Source organism: Montipora foliosa, chromosome 3 (genome assembly GCF_036669935.1).
Source record: "Montipora foliosa isolate CH-2021 chromosome 3, ASM3666993v2, whole genome shotgun sequence".
NCBI classification, from domain to species: domain Eukaryota; kingdom Metazoa; phylum Cnidaria; class Anthozoa; order Scleractinia; family Acroporidae; genus Montipora; species Montipora foliosa.
The window spans coordinates 2,005,816-2,015,815 of NC_090871.1; the positions used below are offsets into that span (position 1 = coordinate 2,005,816).

Sequence of the window (10,000 nt, forward strand, 5' to 3'; positions counted from 1 at the left end):
TAGGTAACTTAGGTTTGGCAGAATAATGCGCATAGCTTCCCTTTGCATGGAAGCTACAGTAAGATCACGCATCGATTTGTGACTTTTTTTTTTTACTTTCCAGGGCTCCCCGCAATCCGGAGGGCAAAGAGTTTGGCAGAAAAACAAAAAGAAAGGTAGGAGGGCCAAGCCACAAAAACAGCAGCCAAAGAGAAAACAAGTAAAACAACAACCGAAAAAGAATAACTCTTTGGAGGAAAAAGAGGTGAGTTTGTTTGAAAGCCGAAAGAAATGAAGCTGCTGTTCATCGTACAAAACCGAAACTAGATGTCGTTTGGCGGTCAGTAAAACATGTCTGGTTAAGAGCCTATAGTTTAAGAGTAAAATCCCAAATATTTAGTTTTTGTACACCTCTGCGGTAGGACTTGTTTGCGTCGAAAGACCTACTACATATTCGTGTGTTATCTACAATCCTAGACAAAAATTTGACCCATTTTTCGAACTTTTCAACCATAGCTTTAACAAGAAAGCCACCAATGCTGCCTTCCACCCACCCCACTTCACCCCACCCAATACAGTGTTGTGAAGAAAGATAAGCAAATAACGCGGCGATGTCTTAACGTTGTTTTGTGGGGAGGGAGAACTCTAATCAAAGGATTACTTCGTGGCAAAAGTGTTATTTGAGATGTGGACGTAGCATTCATTTATGTCAACATTTTTCTCCACTATTGTAGCAGAACCGGTCAAAGGAGAGTCGGCAATCGTGAAGCAAGTGCCAAGTGTCAAAAGGGAAATTTGGGGGGTGGGGGGGGGGGGGTAGGCGTCTTAGTCAATGTTACTTCCATCTGCGCCTTTTTCTTAGTGCTTGCGACTTCGTTAGTTTATCTGGGCCGTGACCAGAGCTGTTGGTTTATAACCAGAGGCGAATGTGTTGGATTCGTTTTTCGGCTGTTGATCAGTAAACGTTTTTGACGTGTCAATAGTACAATCGGAGCAGCGAGAGCAGTGATTGTTGTGCAATAACTGTAGAATTCGAGTAGCAAAGTCGAGATATTGTATTGAAGAATCGTTACAGGAATAAAACGTGGGAAATGAAGCTAGTGAATTTGGGTGTACCCTCACGTTCGTTACAGTCCGAGCCGTGACAGACACGAAAAAGATTAAATTGTTAACTGTTACTGAATTGTAAAACAACGTTTATCATTTCAGAAAGCTAGCGAAGAGAAGGAAGAGACAGGTGAACGGAAAAGAAAAACCAAATCGACGAAGAATAAAAGTAGGCAAGAAGAGAACGACGAGAGAGACCCAGAAGATGACGGAAACGGAAATGAAGAGAAAGAGGAAGCGGATGGCGAAGAGGATGAAGACGAAGATGAAAAAACAAATAATAAGATAGCAGAGAAAATCAAAAAACCTAGTAGAAAGCCACCACCAGAGGGCGAGTCGTCTGAGCTGGACACCAGCAGGTTTGTTTTCAGTGCTGTTTATAATAGGGAGCCGAAGCACGAACGGACGTTAACCGGGTGTGGACATTTCCAATGCTTGGACGGTACTCCGAGATTATTAGACTAATAGTCATTAGTATCACCCAACTAGTGGACTAATGCAAATCCTGCATTTAAATTGGCTACGCTACTAGAGGACTATTAGTAATAGTCCTCGAAGCGAAAACCATGACGCTTTCTTTCGCTTTATTCCCAAATAAAGATTTCTTTAACTTGCTTTTGATAACTTTATTATTGCCTTTTTTATCCGACTAGTTGGGTGATACTAAAACAATTAGACCTGTAGCCCTTGCGGGCTACGGGTCTAATTGTTAATTAATCGTGAAAAGACACTTATAAATGTGATAGTATCAAGACAAGATAAAAAGGGAAACATTTTACTTCCGGTTGCTGTCCATGGCTAGTCTTCCGTTGAAGTGACGCGGGGTGGAAGTATGGGGGCTTCGTTACTAGTTTCAAGCCCCTGTATTGCGACCGCGCGCCATTTCAACGGAACAGCCTTCTTTTGCAGCCGGGCTAGTCCATGGCTCAAAAACATCTCATGCTTTTAAGCTCCCCAATAAAGTTATAATAGAATTTCGCGATGATTGACCTGATTGTATTTGTTACGCTTGGTGATTATCTAAATAATCTCAGGCGACAATCGTAGCCATTCAGAGGCAAGACTGAATGGAAGACGTTTATGCAAACGTTGACCGTGTAGCACTTATATTTTAAACAGATTTAACTGAATAGAGTGTAATGTGAAGTGCTCGATTTCTATCCCATATGAACCATATGAGCGTTAGCCCTACTGATGGAAATGGGCCCACACAAGGACAGAGAAAAACTCTGACCAGGGTAGGAATTGAACTCACGACCTTCGGGTTAGATCACCGCTGCTCTACCGACTGAGCTACAAGGTCAGACGGGAGCAGGCCGTGGGAACTGAAGATTTTAAAGTCATGGCAATGAACATGTACAAGTACAAGGAAGGATTACGTTTTTGCAAACGTTGGCCGTGTAGCACTTATATTTGAACAGACTTAACTGATTAGAGTGTAATGTGAAGTGGTAAGTTGTCTGCGTACGTTATCTATATCTACCGCTTAGCACGGATACTACTTATACTTGCTTTGCGCTTTGATTAATGATAAGCTCCAATGATTTGTCAGCGTCGTCATTTTTGTCTGAGGGTAGTCAATTAAAACCAATGTAAAACTGACGAAAAAGCGAAATGTTTTCGACGGTTTACTGAAAACGGCTCAAGTTTAAACCGTGCCTTTAACTGTGCTGTTTTTTCCATTTTTCAGCGAGGATGAAGACAGCGACGCTCCCCAAGAAGATGCTAGTGCTCGTTATTCCGAAGATGAAGCCGAGTGGGACCGACTACAAGCCGACGTCAAGAATCGGGATAAGATCTTAGATGCAAAGTCGAAAGAAAGCCACATCGTACATGCACCTTACTTCCCAGAGGTAAACACAAGACAAGTTGAAATCGATATCAAATTTCACATCTTTTGTTTGATTATTCGTAGAAAACAGATTGAATGTTTTTCCTTTCGCTCACAAGACGCTTTCTGGAGCTTCATGTGGCGGGAGGGGTTGCAAAAGTTTCCTCTATTCGTTGTCACGTGTGTCCAGAAATATAGTCGTATCTCATCTTTCGCGGCGTTTTTGCGCAGGCGCAACTAGTAGGCAACTCTGTATGTAGGCCAATTTTGCTTTCTGCCAGCAGACTACCGTGTGGTTGGCATCAGCTTATTTGCGTAACTTTTTTTATTCAATTCCTAGGAGAAACAAGAGTGGTGGTGGATTTACGTGACTGATCGCAGGAGAGCAGAACTTATAACACCACCGCAACAGATATTTAACCTTAAAGATGAGGAAAAGGTAGAATGACAACAGCCTTTTTCGGTAATCTTTGGATCGGTAATGCTAAAACCCCAGTTGACGAGAAAAACTGATAAGCAAGTTAGTAAACAAAATTAGAGGTATCCAAATGATGACTAGATTCCGATTCCTAACTCGGTTCCTACCTCATTTCCATTTCCTAGTTTAAAAACTCAATCAGAACTACAAAAGGCGCTTGGCACTGAGATACTTCCGTGTCAAGAATGGCTTTTTAGCGTAAAAAGGGAATCGTTTTTTCCCCCGTGTATTTATGACCCGCGCGCTTCGCGCTTGGGCCATACATAAGTCAACGGGAAAAAAGCTCGGTCCCTAATTTACAGTACGGACCTTAGGCTTGGTTCTATTTCTCGAATTTATTTGCCAAAAATAACATGAAAAATTTGCTAGAAAATGTTGCATCACAATTTCAAATTTAGCGGGGGCCGTACTGTTGAATACGGCCCGCAAAATTAGCCAATCGCGTACTATCTGAAAGCTAGAATAAGCGATATTATTTTCTTCTTGCAGTTGGAATTGAAGTTTCAAGCTCCTCACAAGGCAAAAACCTACCATTACACCGTCACATTACGCTCAGACTCGTACTTAGATGTGGATGTGCACAAGAACTTCCATGTAAGTAACCAGCGGTCTGTACTGAATGAGCACGCGGACTAGGTTTAAAGACGGCAATTTTTGAAATGCGCGTGCTCACAACTCGTAGTCGTCCTAGACCTCGTACTCCAATCTTATTTTTTGAACTCCCCAGAACCGTTCGGCGTGAGAACGATTTGGCAGTCCGAAAGTTTTCGGACTTGTTACGAGTGTTCTGGTGCCATACAAAGATAAAATCTTCAGGCAAGTTGAAAACCTTTTAAGAAGACCAACCTTTCTTCAAGTGGCTTTTGGAGCCTTTCAGAAACATGCCACTGAAAAATCATTTGTAAGTGAAGTACAATCTGTTGAGCTATGTGAGAAATGGGAAAGTTGTTGAACGATTTAACGATTCAGCAATTTTTTGTTATCGCGAATGTTGAATGAAGTTGAATCCGTTTGCCCCCCTTCCCCCTCCCCTTCCACCCCCCCCCCCCCCTTTCAAAATTGTTGGAAATGCGCCTGCGCACCAATCGGTCTCTCTCAGACGTATGCATGTCCGTATCCATAGTAACAACTGCGGCTGCAGCCTGGGACTGAATACCGGGCTACTCGTGAATCTTTGTTGAAACCAATTTACCCACCCCAGCAGTCAACATCCTTCAACAAAAAGCCGTTTTCCCCGGGTCTTGACTGCTATTATGCTTCCTAAAGTGCATTTTTAATTGATTGCAGATCGATGTAGAGGAAGCTAAAGAAGTTGATACTAAACAGTGGGACTTTGAATCAGAAGAGGAAGACAAAGATGATGTAGATGAGAGCGGAGAGAGCGAGGAAGAAGAGTATTCGGACTAAAAGCCGCACAGCTGAGGAAACAAAAGATGAAGAGAGATGAGCGATGGAACTGATCTAGATCTCATTCGCTTTGTTACTTTATCTCTTTCTCGCTGTTCCTTCCCTAAGGAGCTCGACATCTCCCTTGCTGGATAAACTAACCGCTAATCTGATTATCCGCGCCTTGAACAACACCTTGTTTCAAGTTCAAAGGGGAATCGTACTTCTCTCCCCGCCAAATTTAACACTAAATTTTACGTTTCAATATTAGCATATTCAGACAGTATTTTCTCCAACATCAACTGAAACACGAGCTTGACGAAAGTGAGAAATTAACATTTCATTTCTTGATGTACGAATAACAATAATATGCTTGACATCACTAAAAGGTAATTACTAACTATGCTCCTTAGAATGAAGCCCCATCCACTCGAGCAATCACTAGTCTTATGAGGCAAATGCATTTGATCGTGTGGATAACGCAACAAATAATAATTGTTGTCAATTCGCAGTTGAACGAGTCAGCAATGCCTTTGGACAGCAGAGATAAAGCATAAGCAAGGCGAGGTTGCTTGGTCTCTCTCCAGTGGCGCTCACCAAGAGGCAGGAATAGCTGTTATCGGAGTTATCAGCGGTTTTGCCACATAAACGAGGCAAGGGGTCATTTTGTGTCGAAATGACCCTTGAGCCTCTTTTGCATGTAGCTTTAATTAAACATAAGAAAATGTGCCTGCAGGCTCAACTCCAATAAGGTCTATTTGCCACAATTACTTGAAGAGCCGTCTACACTAGCAATTTTTCGTCACATAAAAGATAACTCGCCAGCTTTTCAGTAAATACATTTGTAGCATGAAAATTATCACTCAAAAATTGTCACATAAAAGTTGCTCGTGTGGACGGGGCTTAATCCTTCGAAAAGCGTAAAAAAGAAACATGGTTTGTTCCGGCAGCAGAAAACCACAGCTGTCCGCACTGCGAAGAAAGCAAAATTTTGTTGCTGCTTCTTTTAATGATGCCCGATTCGGGAAGAATCCAAACGTTGGACTGTTGTTCAAATAAAATCAAATCTCAAATCTCTGACTTACAAACACGAAACCAAAAACCTCTAGAATGATCTCCCCAAGTCATCTCCGACGCCATGTTTAGTTTTGTTAAGATAAGGGGGTTCTATTGTCTGCTATTACTTGTTTCCATATCTCAGAATACCCATGGACGCGTACGATGGGCGCCTGGGTTATGGTTAGGGTTCTGTTTTAGTTCCCAGGTCCCCATCGTCCAAGGGCATTCTGAGAACATCTATTGTCTTTGGTACCAATATGGCGACAAGAATGAAAATAGAACGTGCAAGTCAAGTATAGCTATTGAAATTGTTTCATTTGCGTTGTTAGTCATTCCAATAAAAGTGTAAAGGTACTGGGTACATAAGGTGCCAGGCCAGATCTAATTTTATCATGCGGAATTAAACAAATTAAAAGTGAAGAAAAGAATGAGTATGGAGTGATTAATCTAAAAGAGTTAAAATGGATGTGTTTGCTGAAGGTTTGGCAAAAACAAGAGGCTGCATTTCCCAACATGGCAGCAAGAACGCGTCCCTCCCAACAATTGCAGAAACCCTGGCGCAGTTACCTTATACCCCGTCACTCTTTTTCAAAACGGGATACAGAGCGGCAACCAAACAATCGCGATCTAATGAAATAAGAGGCCAAAAAAAAACTGCGAGGTTCGTGGATGCTTCAACATTTTAAAATAGTGAACAACCTCGTTTCAACCAGCCCCGAAGGGCCCCAGTATCTTAAAAATCACTAGTGGAAAGTGAGAATAGAGACTCTGGGAAATCGCCACACTTCGATTCCAGTGCTTTCGTGGGATGAGAAAGATACTGAAACTTCGGTTGTTCTTCAATTTTTCTCGACGAAAGAGTTCTCATGACTGCTTGCTAATGAGGTTTTCTCCGGAGATTGTCAATTATAAAGGAGAGTTTTTTTGTTTCTTTCTTTTTTTTTTTTTTGAGAGATGGACTTTTAATGTATCGCGACTGATACATAGGTTGCTAATGAAAACATGGTTGACGCAAAAATAACAAGGTTGGTTGCATTGGGAAAAATAAATTTTAAAACTGTTGTGTTCTAGAGGGATCCACCATTCTTAAGCGCCAGCTTAAGACGCTTAAATATCGACATTTTATAAAATCGTTTGATCTAAACGCGATCAACACATAATCGAACATTTAGTATCGCGCGAGCCAAACAAACAAAAGCCTATTAAGAATCGTTTTTTATATGACGTACATGTACGCAACGTCTCTACAATTGCAAGTCACCAAGCCGAGTCAACGGTAATTGAGCAAAAAAGAAAAAAATAGTTCACTTGATTGAACCAATGTTTGATCGAGAGTTGCTAAAGTAGCTCGTTTAGCCACCGAACGTTAGATGGCGTAGGACAAGCGCACGCTTACCCCCAACCTCCCCCCCTACCCTCTTGACTACCCGGGCAAAAGGCTTCAACATCCGTTCGATTTTATTGAACAGCGATGTTAAAACCGTTTGACCCCACCCCCTCCCCCTTCAACCGTGTTAAATCATGTTGAATCGACGTTGAATGAGTTCAAAAGCGTTTAACTTTGCTTCAACAATCATTCAACATTTCTTTTGTTGTCTTGAATGTTGAGTGAAGCTGAAGCCCTTTGCCCCTTCTTACAATATTAGGGAGCTTAAGCAACGACAACGGCGACGGCAACGAGAACGTCATCTCAAAATATAAATTCGCGTTATTGTAATCGCTTCGTTAATATTTCAACTTTTTTAGTATGACGGGGGTGTGGTAGTTCCTCAAAAATGACGCTGGTAGGAACGGCGCTCAATTTAGGGCAGAAAATGAAAATTTATCCTCAAGTAATGACGTTTTCCATAAAACCTAAAATTTGGCTATTTCACGTTGTAGTTTGGCTGACGGCGGCAATGAAATGGACAAAAGTGAAAAACACACGTGCAGGGCGTGCAAAGCTATTGTTTTTGCCTGCTAAATATGCAAATTTGTGACGTTCTCGCTGCCGTCGCCAATAGGGAGCTTAAGCAACGACAACGGCGACGGCAACGAGAACGTCATCTCAAAATATAAATTTGCGTTATTTTAATCGCTTCGTGACTATTTCAACGTTTTTAATATGACAAGGGTGTAGTGATTCCTCAAAGATGACACCAGTCGGAACGGCACTCCATTTTAGGAGAGAAAATGAAAATTCATCCTCAAGTGCTGACGTTCTTCATAAAACCAAAAACTTGGCTATTTCACGTTGTTGTTTTGCTGACGACGGCAACGAAACGGACAAAAGTGAAAAACGCACGTGCAGGGCGTGCGAAGCTATTGTTTTTAACCACTAAATATGCAAATTCGTGACGTTCTCGTTGCCGTCGCCGTTGTCGTTGCTTAAGCTCCCTATTGTCATTGCTTAAGCTCCCTATTGTTGGGTACGCGCGTGCCCACTAATTGGCCTCTCGATGACGTACTCATACCTGTATCCATAGTAACAAGTCCGTATCCGTTGTAACAGCCGCGGCTGCTGCCTGGGAATGAATACTACGCAAATGTTGATGATGTGTTGTAACCGTTTGCCAACCCCAGCGGTCAACATTGTTCAACAAAATCGAATGGGTGTTAGCCGTTTACCCTGGCCTTTGAGGTGCTTTTTGAGACGCGGACGGCAACCGGAAGTGCTCTGTTTTTCCTTTTAACTTGTATTGACACATTTATATTTATACGTATCTTCTGTCCATTAGAAATGATTAGTTTAGAAATCTAGGAGACACTACAGTCGTGTCATGTGAAATGTTCACTTCCGGTTGCCATCCGCTTCTCAAAACCTTTGCTTGCTCAAGTACCCTAAAGCCTTGGCCAAACTATCGAACAAAGTTGGATTCAACGCTCGAGCTTTGCTAGATCCAACATTGTTCGACCGTTTGGCCCACCCATGTAGAAAGATGTTCATCCAACATTTTTTCTCCGATCAAGTGTTGGATAGAATTTGCCTTTGATCAAACATAACGCCCACCAATTCCATGCGACACAAAAATGTTGCATTGTTTTGCCGATCTTTCAAGAAAGTTGTGTTCTGAATCGAGTCACGTGGACGCTTCTAGCCAATCACGAATCGCTATCTTATTTTCAAGCCTAGTTGTAGGCTTCTAAGCATCCAATAGGCCTTTTGCAACTAACGATCACATGGTACAAAATCCGCCATGCTGGAGGGCAAGCTCATTATTATTCCCCCACTGGGACATTAAAACAAAGAGAACTGAAGCAGTCCAGCTTGACTTGCCTTTGTTTTAATGTCCCAGTGGGGAAATAATAATGAGCTTGCCCTCTAGCATGGCGAATTTTGAACCATGTGATCGTTAGTTGCAAAAGGCCTATTTGCAGCATTTGCAACAAGATGGCGGACAAGTACGGCGACAACGTTGTGGTTGCTGATCAACAGCCAGAAACCTTGATCAGCGAATATGAAGCAAGAACAAGTCAGATAGATAAAACTTTATTTAAAAATTGGCAAACTCTACAGAACTAAACAAAATACTCGGTCTACTTCAAAACTTAAAACTACTCTAAATACTCAATTAAAAAATGTCTGCATTCCTTGCATTAACACTAAAGTTATGATCTAGAAAGTCCGCATTCTCGTGAAAAGGCGTTCTTGACCCTCGAACACGTTTGGACTGATCTTAGAATTTCAAAAGATATGCATAACATTCGCCGTTCTTACAAGAAAGTTTGTCCGCTAGGTTGCTCAAGGCTAAGTCTGAGGAACACTGTTAGTCGCCTTTGTCTTGATCGCTCCGTTTGGAGATGTCTGGTGCAATAGCGTTTAAAATTCGGCAAATCTATCCGGGATCATTCTCATAATCTCCTAAATGTTGATGTATCTTGCAGTGAGCATATCCTTTTCTACGCGTTCTTTTTATCATTGCTTGGTTTTTCCTAGTTTGAATCCATCATTTTCGTCTTCCAACAGTTCGAGTAGCGAAAACGCTACGAGCGATTTTCGTTTCACTTTTTGCGCCAACTTGAACTTGAACCAGTTTCGTCAAGAAATTTCGGATAGTGTTTTGCCACTACCTCCACATTTACATCCAACAATGTTGCATGTTGGATGTTGCATCCAACTTTGTTCGAAAATTTGGCCAGAGCTTCCCTAATACGGAACTTAAGCAACGACGACGGCAACG

General features: G+C 41.9%; 1 protein-coding gene across 1 annotated transcript in view; it reads left to right on the top strand.

Moving 5' to 3' along the window:
- Positions 1-6,268, top strand: part of LOC137996425 (translocation protein SEC63 homolog) — a 26,904-nt gene extending 20,636 nt beyond the window's left edge. The window contains exons 17-22 of the mRNA XM_068841812.1: positions 104-244; positions 1,189-1,445; positions 2,777-2,939; positions 3,258-3,356; positions 3,885-3,989; positions 4,683-6,268. Coding sequence (XP_068697913.1) covers positions 104-244; positions 1,189-1,445; positions 2,777-2,939; positions 3,258-3,356; positions 3,885-3,989; positions 4,683-4,802 — 885 coding nt within the window. The 3' untranslated portion in view covers positions 4,803-6,268. The remainder of the gene's footprint in view (positions 1-103; positions 245-1,188; positions 1,446-2,776; positions 2,940-3,257; positions 3,357-3,884; positions 3,990-4,682) is intronic.
- The last annotated feature ends 3,732 nt before the right edge of the window (positions 6,269-10,000 follow it).